General features: G+C 34.9%; 3 protein-coding genes and 1 long non-coding RNA gene across 4 annotated transcripts; all 4 read left to right on the top strand.

The window, feature by feature from the left end:
• The first annotated feature begins 3,116 nt into the window (after positions 1 to 3,116).
• LOC135844756 (G-protein coupled receptor dmsr-1-like) lies at positions 3,117 to 7,347 on the top strand. The gene is made up of 2 exons (XM_065363090.1): positions 3,117 to 4,139; positions 4,254 to 7,347. The coding sequence occupies exons 1-2, from the start codon at positions 3,400 to 3,402 to the stop codon at positions 4,669 to 4,671; spliced, it is 1,158 nt and encodes a 385-aa protein (XP_065219162.1). The 5' UTR covers positions 3,117 to 3,399; the 3' UTR covers positions 4,672 to 7,347.
• A 1,613-nt stretch (positions 7,348 to 8,960) lies between these two features.
• Positions 8,961 to 13,189, top strand: LOC135844033 (sex peptide receptor-like). The gene is made up of 2 exons (XM_065362114.1): positions 8,961 to 9,978; positions 10,078 to 13,189. Exons 1-2 carry the CDS (start codon positions 9,314 to 9,316, stop codon positions 10,523 to 10,525), a joined length of 1,113 nt encoding a protein of 370 aa, XP_065218186.1. The 5' UTR covers positions 8,961 to 9,313; the 3' UTR covers positions 10,526 to 13,189.
• A 714-nt stretch (positions 13,190 to 13,903) lies between these two features.
• LOC135844012 (sex peptide receptor-like) lies at positions 13,904 to 15,687 on the top strand. The gene is made up of 2 exons (XM_065362082.1): positions 13,904 to 14,765; positions 14,878 to 15,687. The coding sequence occupies exons 1-2, from the start codon at positions 14,119 to 14,121 to the stop codon at positions 15,302 to 15,304; spliced, it is 1,074 nt and encodes a 357-aa protein (XP_065218154.1). The 5' UTR covers positions 13,904 to 14,118; the 3' UTR covers positions 15,305 to 15,687.
• Positions 15,688 to 20,983: 5,296 nt separating this feature from the next.
• Positions 20,984 to 23,339, top strand: LOC135843907 (uncharacterized). Its single transcript, XR_010558408.1, has 2 exons — positions 20,984 to 22,157; positions 22,261 to 23,339. It is a non-coding gene; the product is annotated as an uncharacterized LOC135843907 (long non-coding RNA).
• The last annotated feature ends 706 nt before the right edge of the window (positions 23,340 to 24,045 follow it).

The raw sequence follows: 24,045 nt of genomic DNA, 5'->3' as shown, positions 1-24,045 counted from the left end.
CACCGATTTCGGTGACCAAGAGAACGCGTGAGTATATAAAAGGTGACGTAGAGGTACCATTTGCATATCTATATATTTGCTTGCGACCAGACATGTCAACTATGCTTGGCATATATGCAGAAAAGTGAACAAAATTTTAAAATTGGTATAATTTCTGTTCTAAATCACTTATTAAAATTTTATTTGCAGATTCAGTCTAATATTAAAAAAATCTATGTTTTGAAAAAAGTAATCAGATTTTTAGGCTAAATTTTGAAGAAAATTTTTGAAAATGGAGTCAAAGTAATTTGAATTTTGAGAAAGTTAAGACACCAAAAGAAAGCTAAAACAACATAAAAATTTTTGATGTTTTTAAATTTTCCATAGGCCAATAAAATACTGAAAAATTTCAAGTCAAATTTGTTGTCGTGTACACTCAGGATCGATGTATTTGCATACATCTCCACCAGCACATCACATTCTACTCACTACAAATTGACTGTAGACCCTGCGTTCGTCCTCGCGCCTTGATTTCTAAGCCATGCGCCCTCTGGTGGAAGTTTCTGAAAACTCATAGTTGACTTGTATAGTAAAATTAACCCATGACTTGTCAACTATAGTTGAGAAGTTGGTCAGTCCACTTGTATAGTAAAATTAACCCATTCAATAGTTGACATGTCTGGATACTAATACCTATATATATATATGGACCTAAGTATCCTCGACGTCACCATACATAAACAGTACCTTTTGGTCACCAGGCTTTTAAATGCCTCCGGAGGTGTATTTACTTCATATTCGTAACCAGCACAGTTGTAATAGTGCTTATACTCTTTTCCCCACTTGATTTACATGCTTTAAGCTTATACAAAAAAAATTTACGAGAATGGTACCAATTTGCCTCCGATTATAAACTGATCTCTTCCGTGACCTTGTGTATTTAAAAAGATATTGACTATACCAAATTGTCACCTGCTGCCTTGCCTAATAGATTGCAACTGCGCTGGCTACGAATACGAAAATATAACACAACTGGAAGCATTTAAAAAGCGGTGACCAATAGGTACTGTTTATATACGGTGACGTCGAGGGTATGTCGGTGTTGATGGAACAAAATTTTTAAAATCTGTATACAGTAGGTGTATACATGACCTTTTCGTCACCGGACAAACTTTTGCCCTTTTACGTTTCAGGGGAAAACAAACCGTTTGGACTTGTTATACACAGGGCAACGTCTTCGTCACCGGCAAAACGCCTCCGTCACCGATTTCGGTGACGAAGAGAACGCGTGAGTATATAAAAGGTGACGTAGAGGTACCGTTTGCATATCTATTTATTTATATATCAATTTATGTATAAATTTGTGTCACGCTGAACTCAAAAGCTCCGAACTTCAAGTCGAAACTGATGATGGCAAAATATTGCTTTGATACTGAACTAGAGAAATTTTTAATTTGGTCGAAATCGATTCAGCCGTTTACGAGATATGAACGTTTAAGTGTGTTTCAACGTTATGGATAAGCAGAAATTTGTGTAAACCCTTATATCTCGCAAACGGCTCACCCCCAACAAAAAGATGGGGTGGTTAGGGTGTGTAGGTTGCAGATTGGTGCGCCGGAGGTCGGGTGTTCGAATCCCGCGCGAGTCAAGAAGAGAAAATTTTTTGTTGATTTTATGCGTCCAAAATTTTTTTGCCATAAAAAATCAAAATTTTTCAAAAATTTCTAGTGTAAGGAATTTTTGTTTCAACAAAAAAGATTAAGTTTTTGGTAAATAGCCAGTAAATTTTGATATATATTTTTTTTTGGTGAATTAATAGTAATTTTTAGTAAATAAAATGATTAGTTATTTTTGGTGAATTACTCGTAATTAAAGTTGATGGAAAATTTTGGTAAATTGCTTGGGTAATTTTTGGTAAATTGGTAAAGTTTGGTAAATTGGTAAAAACCTTTGGCAGTAAATTACTGGGGTAATTAAAATTCGGTAAAAAAATTGGTAAATTAGTGAGGAAATGTCTGGTAAATTACTGAGGTGAATGTAGGTAAATTGCTGGGGTAATTCTTGGTAAAATGTAAAATTGGTAAATTAGTGGGTAATGTCTGGTAATAATTACTGAGGTAAATGCTAGTAAATTGCTGGGGTAGTTTTTGGTAAATTGGTAAATTTTGTTAAATCGGTAAATTTGGGTAAATTGGTAAATTTGGGTAAATTGGTAAATTTTGGTAAATTGGTAAATTTCGGTAAATTGGTAAATTTCGGTAAATTGGTAAATTTCGGTAAATTGGTAAATTTCGGTAAATTTGTTTATTTTCCTGTATAACAGAGCAAAGTCGGTTAATCTTGCCTACTGCGCAAGATGTTTTTTTTAATATGTTGTTTATCATGGAAAGTTGTCCTCAATATATTTTTTTCAGAATTTTTGAGAGTCGGAACGATATGAAAACTACGTTTTGAAACTTTTCGAGCTAATTTTTCGTACGAAAAAAAGTGGCAACACTGATTTTTATGATATCATCAGAAAGCCTTTCAAAACTCCTACCTATTGGAAAAAAATCCATTTCGGTAGGTATCTCGGTTATCGAGTAATCCACTGCTAAAATGGATGATATTTCAAGTTCACTGAAAACGTTGACACCCTCTAGCCCTAGCAGCCTTTAAAAAAGGGCTAGAGGGCTGCGATTTGCGCCATTGGTCATCCCTTCAAAAGGTCTTTCAACAGGAAAAATTTCAAAAAAATCGCCGACCCACCTCGCCATTTCTTGGTCGAATTGACGCAGAATGACCCTATACAGCTTCTCAAGCGGGTCATTTTCAATACGCGATAAATATATCGCAATCAGACTTAACTCAATTTCGAGTTGGAATGGCATACACTGACTAAAAACATGTGTTTTCATGGGGTAGATACTTACAACAACCCAGTACATTAAAAATTATCTCGCATCAAGGAAGGGGCGGAAATTCAAATCACATTTTTCAAAAAAAGGATGTGTGTTTCTTCCTAAATCAACAACTGTCCGAAAATAAAACGGCAACAATTCAAATAAAAGAATATTTTTATACTAACGTATTGCTTATCAGTTGATAAAAAATATGATAGAAAAGGTCGACAGCACACAGCGATATGATTCGTACACATGAGATATGTAAATCTAAATGTCAAGCTCTTCTCCAGAAATCATTTCACCACTAATTGTGTAATGGGTGTCGTTGGTCCATTAGTAGGCTTTCAACTTCAAATATTGTACACAGTGGAAAAAACGTTTAAAGAAGTGTTCCATAACGAATGATACTAATGTAATTTTTTGAAAAAGTTATTCGTTTTTGAGAAATTAAACGCGGTAATTATTCCTAAAGTGCGATTTATTTTCAAATAGTCAACTTTCTTTTTCGATTGTCGGTATAGTTTGAAAAATCAAGATGTCATCTGAAGAACCATTTACATTGAAGAGTGTTCGAATGTCATCTGAAGAAGAAGAACCATTTTGTGGAGACACATTGAAGAGTGTTCGAGCTTATTATTTATTGAACATGCTAGGTTATATAGACATACCAATATGCATAATCGGTGTGATCTTAAACATGTTCAACGTGCTGGTGTTCACAAGGAGGAATATGACATCACCTGTGAACTTAATCTTCACTCATTTGGCGTTTGTAAATTTATCAGAGCTGTTGGCGTATATATCCTTAACATGGATAAACTGTGCATATTATCAACAGGCCCATTACCTTACTTTAGAAGACTGGACTTATACGCGAGGATTTTTTTCATTACGAAGCAGAGAATTGGCTAATCTTTTTAACAACATATCGGTGTATATTATAATGGTGCTAGCAGTATGGAAATACGTTGCTGTATTTTATCCATCGAAGGAATCTCAATGGTGCGATATGAAAACTACACGTAACACGCTGGTGGCAGGTTACATCGTATGCATTTTGTTAGTCATACCGGAGAATTTGTCACATTATGTTGAAAGGGATGTCGTAAGTTCGGCGGCAAAGATGTACTTATATGGTAATGAAAACCATCCCATCACGTGGATTTACGTACCTAGTGCTGAAATCGATTCCATCATGTACTCTGAGTCACAAGTTGTCAAAGTAGGGTTGTATGAATTATTGCCATCGCTGGTGCTATCAATATTATGTGTTAGGTGAGTAATACTCGATAAGCCAACTTATACAACGTGAAAATATAGCTTACAAGGGTTGAAACTATAACTCCGGCTGAAAAAATTCCAAATAATCTTACCTATTTTGTTTTTCAGATTGATTGTCAAACAATGGCTGGGAAAAGAACACCAAAGTACTTCTTTAAACGTTGAAAACCGCGGAGAAAATCTCAAAATGAAGCAACAAACCTATCGATCGATAACAGTTGTGGCGTTATGCTTGAGTTTCGTGATTCCATTAGGATTACTCGACCTAGTAGATAAAGTTTTTGTACGCGATTATCATTCAGTTCATTACGAATGTTTTCAAAGCTTCAGAATAATATTCAGTATTTTGAATTGCATCAATAAATCCGTCACATTTTTAGTGTATTACGCCATGGATCAAGATTTTAAAGTGACGTTCAAATCTTTGTTCGACAAAAACAATGCTTCTTTTTGGAAACTAAAGTACGTTTCTTTCAGCAATACGAGATCGAATGATGAAGGCTTAGAAATTGGAGATCGAATTTAAGAATGATGGCTAGATAATAATTTTAGAAATCCAACTTTTGTGGCGAAAAATGTGCGTGATATAGTTGGGGAGCCCACTTAAGGATCTATTACACCCCCTCCATCCTCCGAGACAACTTTTTTCTTAAAGGAGAAGTCCTAAGGAACATTTCTAGCCCTTGTACAAGAAAAAAAAATGGCCCTACTTACAAATGGCGGCCATTTTGATTGACAGGTCAGCCGAAATCGCAGATTTTGCGTTCCAACATAGGACTTGCACAACATTTTTCAAACCGTACAAGGGTAGATCGAAAGATCAGGCAAAAATTTATCACCTGTCAAAATTTCAAGTGCTAAAGTGCTTTTTTCGATTTTTGGTGAATTTTTGAAAATCAAAATTAGGCCAAAAATGAGGGGGAAAAAATCAAAATTTTACCAAATTGACCATGAAAGCTGAAATTTGGGATTTACCCTATTTTCGACATGACAAATCGATTGGAAACTGTTTCAAACCGTTTTGAGCAGTCCTGGAGCTTCCAGCAGACAATTGGAACAAAATTTCATCAAATGGAGTTGGATAGCCGACATTACTCTGCAAACAAATTTCAATACGCTACGAATTCAACTGCAGGAGGATTTCAAGTCGTTTTGGAGCCTCCAGCGATTTTTTGAAAATTATTGGAGCCTCCATTAGATTTTTGAAACTCGAAATTTCCGCAAAATTTCATCAAACTGAGATAGAAAGTCGAAATTCATTCTGCAAACTAACTTCAATGCGCTACAAAGTCGACTGCTGGTGGGTTTCAAGTCGTTTTGGAGCCTCCAGCGACTTTTTGAAAGGTCGTAAGGCGTTTTTTGGAAAATTGAAGTTTCCAAAAAGTAGCTGGAAGCTTCAAAACCATTCTAAGCCACCATGTAGTCGACTTCATATCGTATTGAAATTCTACTAGAGGCTCCAGTGATTTTCAAAAAGTCGCTGGAGGCTCCAAAATGACTTGAACTCTTCTGAAGTCGTGTTCAGAGGGTCTTCAAATTAGAGTGTAGAGTAATTATCAGCTTTACATCGACATTTTTGATGAAATTTTGTGAAAATTCAAAGTTTCAGAAATATGCTGGAGGCTCCAGTAATTTTCAAAAAGTTGCTGGAGGCTCCAAAACGACTTGAAATCTACCTGCAGTACTTCGTAGCGCGTTGAAATTAGTTTGCAGAATAAATTTCAGCTTTCCAACTCCATTTTGATGAAATTTTGAGTTCCAATAATCTGCTGGAGGCTCCAGAACTGCTCAAAATGGTTTGAAACAGTTTCCAATTTTGATTTTTTCCCCCTCATTTTTGGCCTAAATTTGATTTTCAAAAATTCACCAAAAATCGAAAAACGCACTTTAGCACTTGAAATTTTGACAGGTGATAAATTTTTGCTTGATATTTCGATCTACCTTTGTACAGTTTGAAAAATTTTGTGCAAGTCCTATGTTGGAACGCAAAATATACGATTTCGGCTGACATGTCAATCAAAATGACCGCCATTTTGTGAGTAGGGCCACTTTTTTGTTTGAGCCCAAGGGCTAGAAATGTTCCTTAGGACTCCCACTTTAAGAAAAAAGTTGTCTGGAGGATCGACGGCGGGGGGGGGATGCAATTGATCCTTAAGCGGGCTTCCCGACTAATAACATAATATGGGGAAATTATTGGTTATTGAGTAACCGCATTCTATTATGGATCTAATTTGACCTGGCCAGATCGGATCAGATCTGTTCATCCCCCCGATCAGATAAAATAAGAGACCTGATTGAATCTGACCAGTTCTGAGTAGATCTGATCTGACCAGATCCAGACACACTACTCACATCCAATTAGATCTTACAAGATCGGATTAGACCTGTGCAGATTTAATCGGATGCAGTCATTCTTCTCTTGGGAACGACTTTTAAAAATTTTAAAAATATTTTTCATTCAATGCATGGGTTTTGGTGGCCTTTAAGAGAAAAATTATAGCTTCTTATAAGTAGGTAGGTATTGTAATAGATAAGCAGATTTCTTTGTTATGTACATATTATTTGTCAAAAATTTATGTATGTGTATTTAAGTTAAGTATGTACTTATGTATCATTCAAAAAATCTTCAAATTATAAAAATATTATACCCGTACAAACAAACTGAGTTCTTATGTACATAATAAGTAATTATTATCGTTTTGGTAGTTGTGTTTCAGCTACTCTCAATGAATGCAGCAATGTTCAATTCCCCAAATCCAAATTTCACCATTACCAGCCATTCTAAAGCCTCTGTTTATGTACTAAGAGCATTATTTTAAAAATAGATTTTATATTGTAGGGTTCAGAGTTTAATGTACGTAATTTCTCGCGGTTCCCACGAAAGCGGATCGCAACATCTGTATGTGTGCATTATTTTTAAAAAAAAACTAAAAACTAAATATAAGCCTGCAGTCAATTAGAAGAGACACAAGCCTGCAGTCCATTACACTCCTCCAGATGTGAGTTATGTTACAGTATCGAGGGTGAGATGGAATGGGCGAGGTTCGCGGTTATTTGTGTCCCCTTATTATACACATATGACCTTTTATGGTAATACCTGTAAGAATATTTTACTCGTACTTTAAAAAATATAGAAAAAACAGTTGTAATACTGACGTCGTCGTGTGCTCATGCGTTTTTATTTCATCTCCTCCGAGTATTTCCTCTTCGCGCCGAGTATAGGCAAATTTTGAAAATACAAACCATTTTTTTTAGAGCTCTAAGCTCAACCAACAGTCTCTAGGCCAAAAATGAGGGAAAAAATCAAAATTTTACCAAATTGACCAAGAAAGTTGGAATTTGGGATGCACCCTATTTTCGACATGCCAAATCGATTGGAAACTGTTTCAAACCGCTTTGAGCAGTCCTGGAGCCTCCAGCAGACAATTGGAACTCGAAATTCTCACAAAATTTCATCGAATGGAGTTGGTCAGTTGGATAGCCGAAATTTACTCCGCAAACTAATTTCAGTACGCTACTAAGTCAACCGCAGGGGGATTTCAAGTCGTTTTGCAGCATCCAGCAATTTTTTGAAAATTACTGAAGCCTCATGTAGATTTTTGAAACTTTAAATTTCCTAAACATTTCATCAAACGGAGATGGAAACTCAAAATTCATTCTGCAAACTAATTTCAATACGCTACGAAGTCGTCTGCTGGTGTATTTCAAGTCGTTTTGGAGCCTCCAGCGACTTTTTGAGTGGTCGTACGGTGTTTTTTGGAAAATTGAAATTTTCAAAAAGTAGCTGAAAGCTTCAAAATCATTTAAAACCATTTGAAACCGCCATGTAGTCGACTTCATATCGTATTGAAATCAATTTGCGAAGTAAATTTCAGCTTACCAACTCCATTTGGTAAAATGTTGCGGGAATTTCAAATTTCAAAAATCCACTGGAGGCTCCAGGAATTTTCAAAAATTCGCCGGAGGCTCCAAAATGACTTGAAATCCACCTGCAGTGGACTTTGTAGCGAATTGAAATTAGTTTGCAGAATAAATTTCAGCTTCCCAACTCCATTTTGGTGAAATTTTGTGGGAATTTCGAGTTTCAAAAATCTGCTGGAAGCTCCAGAACTGCTTAAAACGGTTTGAAACAGTTTCCAATCGATTTGGCATGTCGACAATAGAGTGTATCCCAAATTTCAGCTTTCTTGGTCAATTCGGTAAAATTTTGATTTTTCCCCTCATTTTTAAGTACCTAACCTAAATTTGATTTTCAAAAATTCACCAAAAATCGAAAAAGGCACTTTAGCACTTGAAATTTTGACAGGTGATGAATTTTTGCCTGCTCTTTCGATCTACTTTTGTACAGTTCGAAAAATTTTGTGCAAGTACTATTTTGGAACGCAAAATCTGCAATTTCGGCTGTCCTGTCAATCAAAATTGCCACCATTTTGTAAGTAGGGCCAGAAATGTTCCTTAGGAATCCTCCTTTAAGAAAAAAGTTGTCCCGGAGGATCAACAGGGAGGTCGAAAAGTCCACAATTCGGCTTCAAGAAGAATGGGAGAATATTCCGCTCGAATATTTAAAAAAATTTGTCGGTTCTATGCCGAACCGTTTGAATGCTGCTATAAAAGCCAAGCTCAAACATACGAAGTATTAAAACGTTGTAATTTTTATAAAATTTTACCCATTTTACGAGAATTTTTTTATCAATATTTCAATTTCTGATAACGCATGCATGAAATAATAAATGTTTCAGGGAATTCCGAATATTTTTTTGACTCGTGGTAATGGCCTAGTTTATACAACTCTTAGCGTAAAATACCATTACACATATTTCTTATCAGTTGACGAAAAATACAATAGGAAAGGTCGACACTAGTGCAGCGGCGGTATGACTCGTACACATGAGATAAATCTAATCAAATAGAGCACTTCTCCCGAAAACATTTCATCACTAATTATGTTATGCGTGATGTGTTCGTATCGGGTTTTTTCTTCAAAAATTGTATACCCAGTGGAAAAAATGTTTAAAGAAGTGTTCTAGGAAAATAAATGTGTATAATTATTTGGTAAAGTTATTCGTTTATGAAAATTGAACGCGATACAAATTCCTAAAGTAAAATTAATTTTCAAATACTTACTCAACTTTTTTTTTTTTCGAGTGTCGGTAGTTTGAAAAATCAAGATGTCATCTGAAGATGAACGATTTTGCGCAGCCGCATTAGCGAATTTTCAATGGTATTATGCGAAGAACATGCTAGGATTAATAGACATACCTATATGCATAATCGGTGTGATCTTTAACATATTCAACATGCTGGTGTTCACAAGGAGGAATATGAAATCACCGGTAAACCTAATCTTCACATATTTGTCATTTGCAAATTTATTACAGCTGTTAGCGTTTATAACCGTTACATGGGCATACTTGGCATATCTCAGTGAGCCACCAACTTACGAAGACTGGACTTATACACGAGCATCGTTTTCGATGCTAAGCGAAGAATTGCTAAACATTTCTAAACGCATATCAGTGTATATTACAATGATGCTAGCAATATGGAAATACATTGCTGTATTTTATCCATCGAAGGAATCTCAATGGTGCAATATGAAAACTACACGTTACACGCTAGTAGCAGGTTACATCATATGCATTTTGTTCGTCATACCGGAGTATATGTCACATTATATTAAACCGGAGACGGCGGAGACCAAGAATCAGACGATAACGACGTACAAGTATGAAAAAATTAAAACCGATTCCATTATGCACTCTGCGTCACAATTCATCAAAATAGTATTGCATGAATTATTGCCATCACTCGTGCTACCAATATTAGGTGTTAGGTAAGTAATGATCAACGCCAAATTATAGCTGAAAATACAGCTCGAAAGCGTTGACCAACTCCAGTTGAAAAAATTATCAAATCTTATTTTGTTTTTTAGATTGATCGCCACACTATGGATGAAAAAAGAACACCCTACTCCTTCGTCAAACGTTGAAAACCGCACAGACAATGCCAAAACGAACCAACAAACCAATCGATCGATTATCATATCGATGATAATTGTGGCACAATGTTTAAGTTACGCGATTCCATTAGGATTACTCCGCATAGCAGGACGTATGGCTATTAAACTCGATTTATCAAGTGCAGATATAACTAATTACTTGAATTGTCATTACAGCATCCAAGTGATACTCAGTCTCTTAGATTGCGTTAATAAATCTATTAACTTTATAGTATATTACACCATGGATCAAGATTTTAGAGCCACATTCAAATCTTTGTTCAACAAAAACAATGCTTCTTTTTGGAAACTGAAGTATGTTCGTTCGAGCAGTACGAGAGGGAATGATGAAAGCTTGGAAATAGATCGATGCGACATTTAGGGTGAAAAACGAGGATGATAACCCAGGGGTAAATGATTGGATATTTGCATTTCATAAGTATAATTTGACCTGACCAGATCGGATCTGATCGGATCTGATCTGATCTAATCAGATAAAATAAGAGACTTGATTGGATCCGACGGGATCTGAGTAGATCTGATCTTGATTACACCGGATCAGATCTGATCAGATCCTGATACAATACTTAGAGATCCAATTAGATCTGGCAATATCGGATTAGACTTGTGCAGATCTGATCAGGTCCAATCATCTTGTCCTTGGAAGATTTTCATAAAATGTCAAAAGTCGAAAATTAGGGTGTATCCCAAATTTCAGCTTTCTTGGTCAATTTGGTAAAATTTTGATTTTTCCCCTCATTTTTGGCCTAAATGTTATTTTCAAAAATTCACCAAAAATCCAAAAACGCGCTTTAGCACTTGAAATTTTGACAGGTGATAAATTTTTGTCTGATCTTCCGATCTACATATTTGTACTTATGGTTTAAAAAATTTTGTACAAGTCCTATGTTGGAACGCAAAATCTGCAATTTCGGCTGACATGTCAATCAAAATAGCCGCCATTTTGTGATTAGGGCCACTTTTTTTTAGTACAAGGGCTAGAAATGTTCCTTAGGACTCACCCTTTAAGAAAAAAGTTGTCCTAGAGGATCAAACTAGGGGGGGGGGGTGCAATAGATCCTTAAGCGGGCTCTCTGACTATAAGTGTAAGATAATTAATTATTAATAAATCATTATTAATTTAGGAAGATAAAATAGGTAAAATACACCTAGTATTAGTGGCTGTATATAGATGATACTTATTTTAAATTAATCATGTTCTTAGTTAGTTTTAAGTAGTTTTTACGCTTAATAAATACTTAACCTAAAATGTAGTAATTATTAGTGTATAATACATAATGTGACCCCGCCTGACAAAATCCACCATGTCGACAAAATTTCCAAAAAAATTTTTTTTTTATTCAAAAATCTGATCTTTCAACCCTCAAGATTCATTTCAAACGTCATTATTTTGGACACTTCTTTTTGTCAAAATGACAGATTTTGTCAGGCGGGGTCACATATATTGACACATGTCGTCATGTGAGCTATAGGGTAAGGTTGCCTAAATCATACCACTCCCTAAATCGTACCACCTGCTACTTTTCATGGAAGTAGCACTCCTATAATATTTTTGGGGTATTAACTGAAAAGTGTCAGTGTTGCCAACTACTACACAAAAAAAATCAGCCAGATTGACTAATGTTTGCGTAACTTATCACAATTTAAAGAAAATGTGTGGTTGGGATCTATTTTTTTTTTGATGTATGTAAGGTGTTGGAGCCCGGATAGGATTAATCAAGTGGAATTTTTTTCAATGGATCACTTGAAACACATATTTATAATTGTTTCATCGCGCACAGATATCAGTTACAAGTATATTTTATGACAGTGTTGCCAGTTGTTCAAAAAATGCCAAAGTTGCCCAAATCGTACCACTTTGAGGTTTCCTAAATCGTACCATTACATTTGCATTATATGCAATGAGTTCCCTAAATTGTACCAGGTAAAAACTAAAAGAAAACTGAATAAAAAGCATCAAGACAAACATGTGGTGTTTTTTTTATTTTACAAATCAAAAATGCGTTATAATGAATACAAATGAAAACCTTATGCTTTTTCTTGAATTTTTTTACCTCATTTCATCTACTTCCTTCAAAATATGACTAAAATGACGGGGTAGTACAACTTGAGGAACTGGTGGTACGATTTAGGAGACTAGTTTCCCAAATCGTACCACTTGAAGACCTTTGCGGAAACTGAAATATCTCTTCTCGTTGAAGAATAAATTACTCTATTGATACGTCATTCGATAGACAAGGTTTCAAGCTACAATTTAAAAAAAAATCAGTCAAAAAGAGTGAAAATTGGGCTCTCCAGGTCCTAATAACCAAGAAGAGGTACGATTTAGGCAACCTTACCCTATCAAGTATTGTTTTATATGTACAGTAAAAGCTTGTTATATCACTCTTCAAGGGACTGAAAAAAAGAGCGTTATAAGCTGAAACACGTTATAAGCAAAAGTCTCGTTACACCACTGATGAGTGTAATACCACAAATTCTCATTTTAAAGCAAAAAGAGCATAATAAAAGAAAAGGAAACTGGGTGGCCAAACCATCCCCTCCCCCTCCTAGTTTTAAGCAAAATCGAAACACTCTCAATCTTGGCTTAGTTTAAGTTGCACATATGTAGTTTTTATAGCTAAATTTTAGTATTAAGGTTATCATTTAGTATTAGAATTTACATCACCCTCCCCCTAAACTTAAGATTGTACTGGTATTATTCCTGCTATGAGGGGGCCCCGCCCCATTCTGCAGGAATAAATAATTATAAGATGTAAATAATATTCAAAAATAAACCCTTTAAAAAAAATCTTTACTTTGTATAATCTTTAATAAATCGCATTGAAAGGCGTTAAGATGTGTTTTTATTTGGAGAAGAATAAAAAAAATGTGCATACAGTTAGCTGGTATTACCTAAACTCTCCCAACATGAGCTAGTCAGGGACAAAAGGAAAATATTCACCAACCAGTGAATATTTCTTAGCTGGTTCCATCAAGTGATCATAACAAACCTTACTATATCAAAGCTACTGCCAGGTTCAACTACCTACATCAAAAGGAAGGTGGAAATCGCAATAATTTGAATACCTAGTCTAGTAGCCTAAAAATCGAGAATTTTATCAAAACACCAAAAGTTTTCAGCTTACTTAATTGAAAATTAGATTTTTTGAGTAATTTTTTTTGTTGAAAAAATTAACTTTTTTATGACAAAACAAGATTTTTTGGTACAGTAACTCTTAGCAAAAAAATCCTCAATTTCAGAAATCTATAGAAATTCAGTTAAATTTTTCAGCCGGTTTGGTAAAAACCGAAGATTTTTGTCAATTATTGACAAAAAGCAGAATTTTTACAATTTATTAGAAAAAAGTAAGACATCGTAGCACTTATGTTGAGAAAAAAAAAGGTGCGATTTTTTAATCATTTTAATGGAAAGAGGAGAATTTTTGGTAAATTCTGGAAAAAGAAGTGTAACTTTTGAGTAGCTTTCGGAGTAGGAAATGCAAACTTTTTGGATTTATTTGCAAAAAGCAAGAAACGAAACGGAGAAAAAGCGAAATTTTTAGCTATTTTGTAGCACAAAGCGACAATTTGAAGATTATTTTGGCGACGTCGTTTTTTTAAAAGTAATTTTTACAATATTAGAAAACAGAGAAGTTTTATAGAGATTGTCATAATTCCTAAACAGTACAAGATTACGGAAATCAGCAGTGATAAGAAATTGATATTCGTTATTCTTTTATATCAACTATCGCAATTACAACTATATTATAGAATAAAACTGAGAGTGATGTACACAAGTTCAAAAACAATTTTTCACCACCAATAATTGTGTAATGCGTGTTGTATTCGTGATTTATTTCTTCAAAAAATGTACACAGTGGGAAAAATGTTTAAAATAGTGTTTCCCAAAGTACAATTTATTTTCAAATAGTAAACTTTTTTCTTTGAGTGTCGGTAGTTCGAAAAATCAAAATGTCATCTGAAGAACCATTCTGCGGAGCCACATTACATCTCGAAAACTATTATTTCAAGAACATACAAGGTACTATCGACATACTAATATGCATAATCGGTGTGATCTTCAACATGTTCAACGTGCTGGTGTTCACAAGGAGAAATATGATATCACCTGTGAACCTAATCTTCACGCATTTGGCGTTTGCAAATTTATCAGAGCTGTTGGCGTTTATAACCACCACATGGGCGTACTTGGGATATCACATTGAGCAAGGAACTTACGAAACATTGACTTATACTCGAGCAATTATTTCAATGCTAAGTTCAGAATTGACAAACATCTTTTACCGAATATCAGTGTGGATTATAATGATGCTAGCAATATGGAAGTATATAGCTGTATTTTATCCATCGAAGGAATCTCAATGGTGCGATATGAAAACTACACGCAACACGGTCATAGCTGGTTATATCATATGCATTTTGCTTTTTATTCCGGAGTATTTGTCGGATTCTATTGAAACACTGGCCGCACATCAGACGAAAAAGTCTTACGTATATATTATTGAAATTGATTCCGCCATGTACTCTGCGTCACAATTCATCAAAATAGTGTTCCATGAATTATTGCCATCAATTGCGCTAACAATATTAGGTGTTAGGTAAGTAATAAATAATCAAAGCCAAATTACAGCGTGAAAATACACCTACAGCTTGAAAGGGTTTTAATTAACTCTAGTTGAAAAAATTATCAAACCTTACTTTGTTTCTTAGGTTGATTGCCACACTATGGATGAATAAAGAACACCCAAATACTTCTTCAAACGTTGAAAACCGCACAGAAAATGTCGAAATGAAGCAACACACCAATCGATCGATAATCATATCAATGATTATTGTGACCCACTGTTTAAGTATCGTGATTCCAACAGGATTACTCGACCTAGTACATAAATTTTTTATACGCGATTATCATTCAGTACATTACCACTGTGTTAATAGCTTCCAAGTAATACTCTATCTTTTAGATTACGTTACTAAACCTATCGAGTTTATAGTATATTACGCCATGGATCAAGATTTTAGAGTCACATTCAAGTCTTTGTTTAACAAAAATAATGCTTCTTTTTGGAAACTGAAGTATGTTCCTTTGAGTAGTACGAGAGGGAATGATGGAAGCTTGGAAATAGATCGAATTTAACACAGGTAGATAATTTTAGAAATGCAACTTTTATGGAGGAATTAAATTATTGCAGAAATTTGACAGTGAGGGTGATAATTCAGGGGAAAATGATTGCATCCGCGCATTCCTTGATCTAATATGACCTGACTAGATCAGAAATACTTAATCATCTTCTTCTGGGAAGATTTTTAAAAAGTCGAAAATATTTTTCATTCAAGTACACAGGTTTTGGTGTCTGTCAAGAGAAAAATAGGTACTCGTAGCTTCCTACATATAAATAGGTATTATATAGATTAGGCGAGGTTTATATTTCATGTATGTACATATTATGTATTTGTCAAAAATATATGTTCGTATTTATTATTCAAAAAATTCAAGAATTAAAAAAATGTGCAAATAAACTGAGTCTTTATGTACTTAAATTTTCAAAATTGCCTCGCAAACGGGAAATTTTTCATTCTTTTTGATAGATATTTTTATCTATTAATAAAGCTGATGAAAAAACCACTCTTGAGGTGTTCCTGCGATTTTTTAATTTTCTTGACAAACATCATCTCATTCTAGAAAGCTAAAAATGAATTTTAGGACACGTGGTTACCTCGCAAAGATCTTTTTAAAAAGTACAACTTTTCATCATTTGGCAGGAGCACTTAATGAACTAATAAGTACAAAGTGTACATCTTAAAGTAAAGGTTGGGTGTGGTCACTCCTTTGGGTGTGTCAGTTTCTCTGTGTTGTGAGTGGTCCTAAAACTATAAGTTTGCCTATGAATATGAAAACAACCAATAACTGCCATTCTTAGACATCCTAATCACCAGAAAAGACAACAAATTGGAATATGACATCTACAGAAAGCCTACTCACACCAACAACTACATTCCTGCTGACTCTTACCAGCCCTGGAGCCAAAAACTGGCTGCTTTTAACAGCATGGTCCATAGAATGATGTTGTGCACTACCCTTGAGCCCAGGAAATAGGAAGGGAGAATTTGACCACAAACCCTTTCGTGCCGACTTTTCATTTTACAGCAGAATTCTGATTTTTTTTGATAAATGTGTTCCTTGTACCTCCTAATACAACATCCCTTTGTCCCACATTTTTTCACCACCCCCAACATTGAAATTTGGGGCTGGGACAGCATATGTCCCAGCAGGTGTGATGAACTCATCTTGTTGGGACAGCGTATGTCCCACGCAGTGTTACCAGGTACATGGGACACATGGGACTCCCCTTCAAAGTGTTGCGTATTTTTACGCAAAATAAAGTAGTTTTCAATAAATAAAAACATCTTTATAGAAAACAAGACTAATTTTTTACTTTTGGCAGTTTCGGCACAGAAATTACCCAATTTGATTGGATAAAAAAATTAAAAAATTTAGGAATAAAAAATAAGTCTTATTTATTGCTTTTGGCACAACTTTCTGCCACAAAAACTAACCAATCTGATCGGATAAAAAAACGAAATCATTTTTTATGGTATTTTGCAGAACATCCGACATATAACCCTACGTTACACTTTGTGCACTCTCTTCTCCAGTTTACTTCTGATTCTCATCATCCGACTTTTTTTTTTTTTTTTATAAATGTTTCTCAATTTGTTGATTAGTCAGAGGATGGTGGTTTGCCTCTAATAATTTTGAAAAAATCGTCAATGTTGAAAAAACAATCACGAAAACGATCAAAAATTCATAAAAATTTCAACCAAAATTTACTCACTTTTTCAGATCTCATTTGCAGCACGAATTTTCATCCAAACTCCAATGTTTTTGCACCAAAATATTCCTCCATTCATCTATTTTCACCAAAAAAATTCGCGGCTTGAATGAACACTTCGAACTATCAAAAAAAAAAAATTTGAAAATCGCCTGATTTTTAGAGATTTTAAAAATGTACTGAATAACACACTGTTTCGTAAAAATATGAAATCAGTGTTGCTTTTGAGCCGGTCCAAAAGTTGTAATAGGTGGTATACGATCCCTAGTACCGCTGGGACACATCGCCACATTCGTAGCATCACTCTATGTCCCACTACAACGAAATTTGTGTCCCGGGACATATGCTGTCCCAGCCGGCGCGAAAAGGTTAAAAGAGTAGCCAACAATCTAGGTTACAAAACTAGAACCATAGACAACCTCATCAAAAACCATATAAGCAAACAAAGATCGAAAGAGATCACCACATTCCAATGAGATAAACCAGACAATAGAAGAATCAAGTTGACCCACTACCCAGTCATAACCAACAAACTTTGTCAGATCTTCAGGAAAAATACTAATCAACATAAACTGAAAACCCTACTGGGAAGCCTCAAGGACAAGGACCCAAAAACTGACCAATTAGGAATTTATAAGATCACATGCTTTGGCTGTGACAAACTTTAGGGAATGGTCAGAAGTGTTGGTTGCCAGTTGGACTGAGCAGTTGCCTACATGTAGCATGTGAAGGGGCTACCTACACGGTATATTCACTTTTTCTGAAACGAGCCTTGTTTTGGAAATTCAGGGTTGCCAATGTTGAAAATTTAAATTTTTTCAATTTTGAAAGTTACAATTTTTTTCAAAACTGATTAGCAATTTGGATAGAGGACATCAAGACAATTAAAAAATGTTATTCATACTTTTTGCCTAACTCTAGAACTGAAGGGCCTTCGTAAATTTGAAAAAATTTACTTACTGTTGTTCATTTCATTTCTTAAGGTAAAATAAATTTTTTCAAATTTACAAAGCCCCTTCAGTTCTAGAGTTAGGCAAAAAGTATGAATAACATTTTTTGATCGTCTTGATGTCCTCTATCCAAATTGCTGATCAGTTTTGAAAAAAATTTTAAATTTTCAAAATTGAAAAAATTTAAATTTTTAATATTGGCAACCCAGAATTTCCAAAACACAGCTCTTATCAGAAAAAGTGAATATACCATGTAGGCAACCGCTTGGTCCAAATGGGAACCAACACTTCTGACTGTTCCTGTGAGACAAACATCATAACCAGATACAAGAAACATATATGCACAAAGCTAGATACAATATTGAAGGAAAATCAGCAATAGGAGACCACATTATAGCAACTGGACACACAATAACTGAACTCAACTTGACCCTAGAAAAACCAGTTGCCAGAATATCAGAACTACCAATTAGGGAAGCAATATAGCGATGCACAAAAACAATAGAGAAAAACTCCTCAATGATGACTTGGGACCTTTGGACATTGACCTGCCCAAATGCCTACATGGAACCAGTCACATACACACTCCAACAAACAGACACACCCAAGTTTTAGGACCAATCACAACACAGAGAAACTGACACACCCAAAGAAGTGACCACACCCAACTTGAATGTACTTTAAGATGTACACTTTGTATTAGTTCATTAAGTGCTCTTGCCTGATGATGAAAAGTTGTACTTTTTGAAAAAATCTTTGCAATATAAAGCATAAAAATAAGGAGAGAGTTTTTTCTTTTCCAATTATTGGACTCCTTAGTATTGGTTCATCCTTTAGGTCGACAAACATGCAGTGCACAACTTAATCCAATTATCCTTACCTGATGATTTAATTCCATGCTTTGCCCAGACAGCCAATCAGCATTCCATTCTCGGCCAATTATCAACACTCGTGATCTGTCGAAACCAAAAAGCAAAATAAGTACATCTCCAGCGCAGAATACAACACCAACACAATCGTAAAAATGTTTCAAAATACATTTTTAAAAAAATAAAAATCTTATTCAAAATTCACAAACACGTCACTGTTTATACTCGCGACTTCTGGAGCAAATTTAAAATTCCGGAAAAATTGAAAATTGCGCTGGAGGCTCCAGAATGGCTGAAAATGGTGAAGTTCGGATTTGGGGAATTACCCAATATCAGTTTTAGGGGTTATTTTGATCATTTTTACTGGTGAACCCGGTGCGTTTTTTTAAAAAAGCATATACTTATCACCAAAAACAGTCACTTTTGAATTTTTAAACGTTTTCCAAAAATCGAAAAATGAAGTTGGGTAGCTGAAAATTGGGTTTTGAGGCCTTTGAGATATTGCGAAAAAACAATTCTTCGAATTAAAAAAATATACAAATAAACCGAGTCTAAATGTAATTGTTAGTTACGAAAACTAGTTAGCTAATTGTTAGCTTTTAATATCATTTTGGTAGTTTCGAATTCGGCGTTTTTAAAAACGTACAAAACGATATGTTCAAAACATTAATGTTGAAGTTTCCCTAACAAATTATCAAACTTATCAAAATCCCAACTTGGCCCTTACAAGGGAACGTCTTGCGGTGTCCGCCTCCGATTTCAACGAGATGTTCCGCGATTTTTGGAAAGAGCATGTTCTAAAACCCCCAAATCCTAATTTTCAGCTGCCCAAGTTTATTTTTCGATTTTTGGCGAATTTTTGAAAATCCAAAATTGACTATTTTGGTAATTTATGTTTTTTTTAAAGTACGTACTTGATTAGTAAAAATGTTCAAAATAAGTTGTTCTAAAACTGATATTAATCCCTCGAATCCAAATTTCGCCATTTCCAGCCATTCTGGAGCCTCCAGCGCTATTTTTCAATTTCTCCAGAATTTTGAATTTGCTCCAGAAGGTGTGAATATGATATTGGGCAGCTAAAAATCGAGTTGTGTGTTACACTCGACCTGTTTAACGAATTTATCCACATTTGAGCCGATTCTGGAGGGGACATCTCAAGAGTGGTTTTTTGACCAGCTTTTTTTTTCATAGATAATAAAAATATCCAAAAATCACAAATTTCTCGTTTGCGAGCAAATTATCGAAAAATGCGCGAATCGCTGTATTTTGTCATTTATCAAGCCGACGAGGGTGAATTTCTCCATTTCCAGCCTTTCTGGAGCCTCTGGAGAAATTGAAAAATCGCGCTGGAGGCTTCAGAATTGGCTGGAAATGACGAAATTTGGATGGGGGGGGGGTTAAATATCAGTTTTAGGACTTATTTTGAACATTTTTACTGATAAAGTAAGTACTTTAAAAAAAAAACATAAATCACCAAAATAGTCAATTTTGGATTTTCAAAAATTCGCCAACATCGAAAAATGAACTTAGGCATCTGAAAATTTGGTTTTGGGGGTTTTAGAACATGCTCTTTCCAAGTTATTCCACTTGTAGTCACTTGGGGTAAACAGCCATATTTGGGCACTTCACCTCACTCGTACAAGGAAAAAGAAGCAAAAATTTTCTGTTCACGTTTGAAAATTTGCACGAATATCAGTATCCTGTTTAAAACCAACCCTCAAAATCCGAATTTCACCATTTCGAGCTATTCTGGAACCCCTACCGTGTAATTTTTCATTCCACCACAACTTTAAAATTTCTCCAGAAAGCTTGAAAATTAATTCGAGGAGCTCAAAATCGAGTTGTGGCTTAGGCAGCTGAAATTTTGGCTTGAGAATTTCACACCATGTTGTTTCAAAAAACCGCCCACTTATTCGAATCATAAACAACTCCCTCGAGAGGGCTGGTAAACCAATTCTTGAAAAAAAAAAAATCAAAAAGGTAACCAAAAAAGTGATGGAAACGAGAGCAAAACATGTTAATGCAAAAAAAAATCACAACTTGGAAATTATTGCCAAAAAGGTCATACTTTTCACCAAATTCTCTCAAAAAAAATTAAACTGCTTAATTTTGCAACTTTTTGATAAAGGAGCTTTTTGTCAATTTTTGGTAACAAAGAGAAAATGTTTGCAATTTCTGGGGAAAAACCAATTTTTGGTTTACAAATAGGTACTTTGATGGTTTTGGGAAAACTGAGGCCTTTTTCGGCTATTTCTAACAGAGAAGTTTTATAGAGATTGTTATTAATTCCCAAACAGTACAAGGTAACGGAAATTAGCCGCGATAAGAAATGGATGTCCGTTATTCTTTGATAAATAAACCATCACAATTACAACAATTCGGCATCATAGTAACAGTATATAACTGAGACAGATTTACACGAGTTCAACCCTTCTCCCTAAAACATTATTTTCCCACCACTGTAATTGTGTAATGCGTGTTGTATTCGTGATTTTTTTCTTCAAAAATTGTACACAAAGGAAAAAAAGTTTAAAAAAGTGTTCTATAATGAATTTATATATTTATTTGAAAAAGTTATTCGTTTATGAAAATTGAACGTGATATAATAAATATTCCTAAAGTACAATTTATTGTCAAATACTCGACATTTTTTTTTTTTTGAGTGTCGTGTTAGTTTGAAAAATCAAGATGTCATCTGAAGAACCATTTTGTGGAGCAACATTACAGAATGTTCGAGCTTATTATTTTTCAAACCTGCAAGGTTTAATAGACATACCAATATGCATAATCGGTGTGATCTTCAACGTGTTCAACATTCTGGTGTTCACAAGGAGGAATATGACATCACCTGTGAACCTAATCTTCACGCATTTGGCGTTTGCAAATTTATCAGAGCTGCTAGCGTTTATAACCTCCATATGGGCATACTTAGCATATCTCAGTGAGCAAAGCACTTACGTAGACTGGACTTATACACGAGCAGTATTCTTAACGCGAAGCGGAGAATTAAACAGCATTTTTAACCGAATATCAGTGTATACTGTAATGATGCTAGTAATATGGAAATATATAGCTGTATTTTATCCATCGCAGGAATCTCAGTGGTGCAATATGAAAACTACACGCAATATGGTGGTAACTGGTTACATCGTATGCATCTTGCTTTATATACCGGAGTATTCGTCACATTATATTGAGACACACATCATGCATCAGACGATAACAGTTTACTTGTATAGTACTGAAACTGATTCCATCATGTACTCTGCGGCACAATTCATCAAAATAGTGTTGCATGAATTATTGCCATCAATTGTGCTACTAATATTAAGCGCTAGGTGAGTAATAATATTATTACTCACCTTACAGCGTGACAATACAGCTCGTAAGCGTTGACCAACTCCAGTTGAAAAAATGATCAAATCTTATTCTGTTTTTTAGATTGATCGCCTCACTATGGATGAAAAAAGAACACCCAACAACTCCTGATACTTCAAACGTTGAAAACCGCACAGATAATGTCGAAGTCGAAATGGACCAACAAACCAATCGATCGATAGTCATATCGATGATAATTGTGGCACAATGTTTAAGTTTCGTTACTCCAAAAGGATTACTCGACCTAGTAGGACGTATTTTTGCAGTCGATTATAATTCAATTCATTACGAATGTGTTGTTAGCTTCCAGATAATATTCTATCTCCTAGATTGCGTTAATAAATCTGTTAAGTTTATAATATATTACGCCATGGATCAAGATTTTAGAGTAACATTCAAATCTTTGTTTAACAAAAACAATGTTTATTTTTGGAAACTAAAGTATGTCCCTTTGAGCAGTACGAGAGGAAATGATGAAATCTTAGAAATAGATCGAATTTAACAAGGGTAGATAATAATTTTAGAATTGCTACTTTTGTGGTGAAAAATGAGGGTGATAACCCATGGAGAAATGATTGGGTACTTGAATTTCATGGGTCTACTTTGACTTGACCAGATCGGATCAGATCTCTTCATCCCTAATCAGATCAAATAAGAGACTTTGATTGAATCTGACCAGATCTGAGTAGATCTGATCTTGATTAGACCGGATCAGATCTGATCAGATCCTGATACAATACTCAGATCCAATTAGATCTGACAAGGTCGGATTAGACCTGTTCAGATCTGATCGGGTCCAATCATCTTTGACTTGCATATCTATTTTTATATCAACCATTTGTTGTATTTTTTAAGTTATATTTGTGTAGTTATTATCGTTCGTTGTTCAGAACAAAATTGTAGGGGAGTGTTGTGATGTCAATTTTGTATCTGGTACTTAATTTTAGCGTTTATTCATAGCTGAAACGATTTTTTTGTGTTTAGTTTGGTGGTAACACTGATGTTCACATGTTGTACATTCGCCGTAGTTGTAAGTTTTTGTTCCTGTCGATGCATTCTAGTTGTAATGGCGTTTAGGTAATTATAATTTGAAATGGTCCGTGCGTTATTTCTTCATCAAATTAAAAGCAAATACTACATCATCACCTTGGTCTTGCTTACGTTTATTTTCATTCCGTATTTTAACCAAGTGCTGTTAATTCAAGCAATTGTCTTCTGCATCTGCACTTCTGTCCCGGCAAGGATCACTTTGTTGTCTGTGTAACTTATTTCATTTATTCTCTTGCCATTGATCTTGAATCCCATTTGTTCAATTCCCACTTCTCTCATTATTTCTTCTGAGTACACCTTGAACAATAACCTAGGTGAGAGGGGACATCCATGGCTCATCCCTCTCTTCATAACACATCTGTTCTCCAAGTACATACTTATTTCTGATCTTGATGTTCACAGCTTCACACTCTGCTCCCAGTACAGGTTCTTGATTATTCACAGGGCTTTGTCATTGACATTGTATTTTTTCAGGATCTCCAACATCCTCTCATGGTGACAGGATGAAAATGCTTTCTCATAATCAACAAAACAAGCAACAATTTCTCTGTTTGCATTCAGTGCTCTTTGAATGATCACTTTCAACAGGGTAATTGCGTCTCTCATCCCTTTTTTTGCTACAAAGCCATATTGTGTTTAGCTTAGAGCCTTAGACTTTCATCTATCTTCTTTTCAATTCTGGCATTTTATGATGGTGAATTGGTGAGTAGTAGCTTCAGTGTGTAGCGCATTAATGTGATGGTTCTTATGTTCAGAGCATTTTTGCGAGTTATTCTTTTTTTGGTATTGGTACAAAAT

Source organism: Planococcus citri, chromosome 4 (assembly GCF_950023065.1).
Source record: "Planococcus citri chromosome 4, ihPlaCitr1.1, whole genome shotgun sequence".
Taxonomy (NCBI): Eukaryota; Metazoa; Arthropoda; class Insecta; order Hemiptera; family Pseudococcidae; genus Planococcus; species Planococcus citri.
The sequence above is the reverse complement of the archived record's forward strand: the minus strand, read 5'-3'. Positions and strand labels throughout refer to the sequence as shown.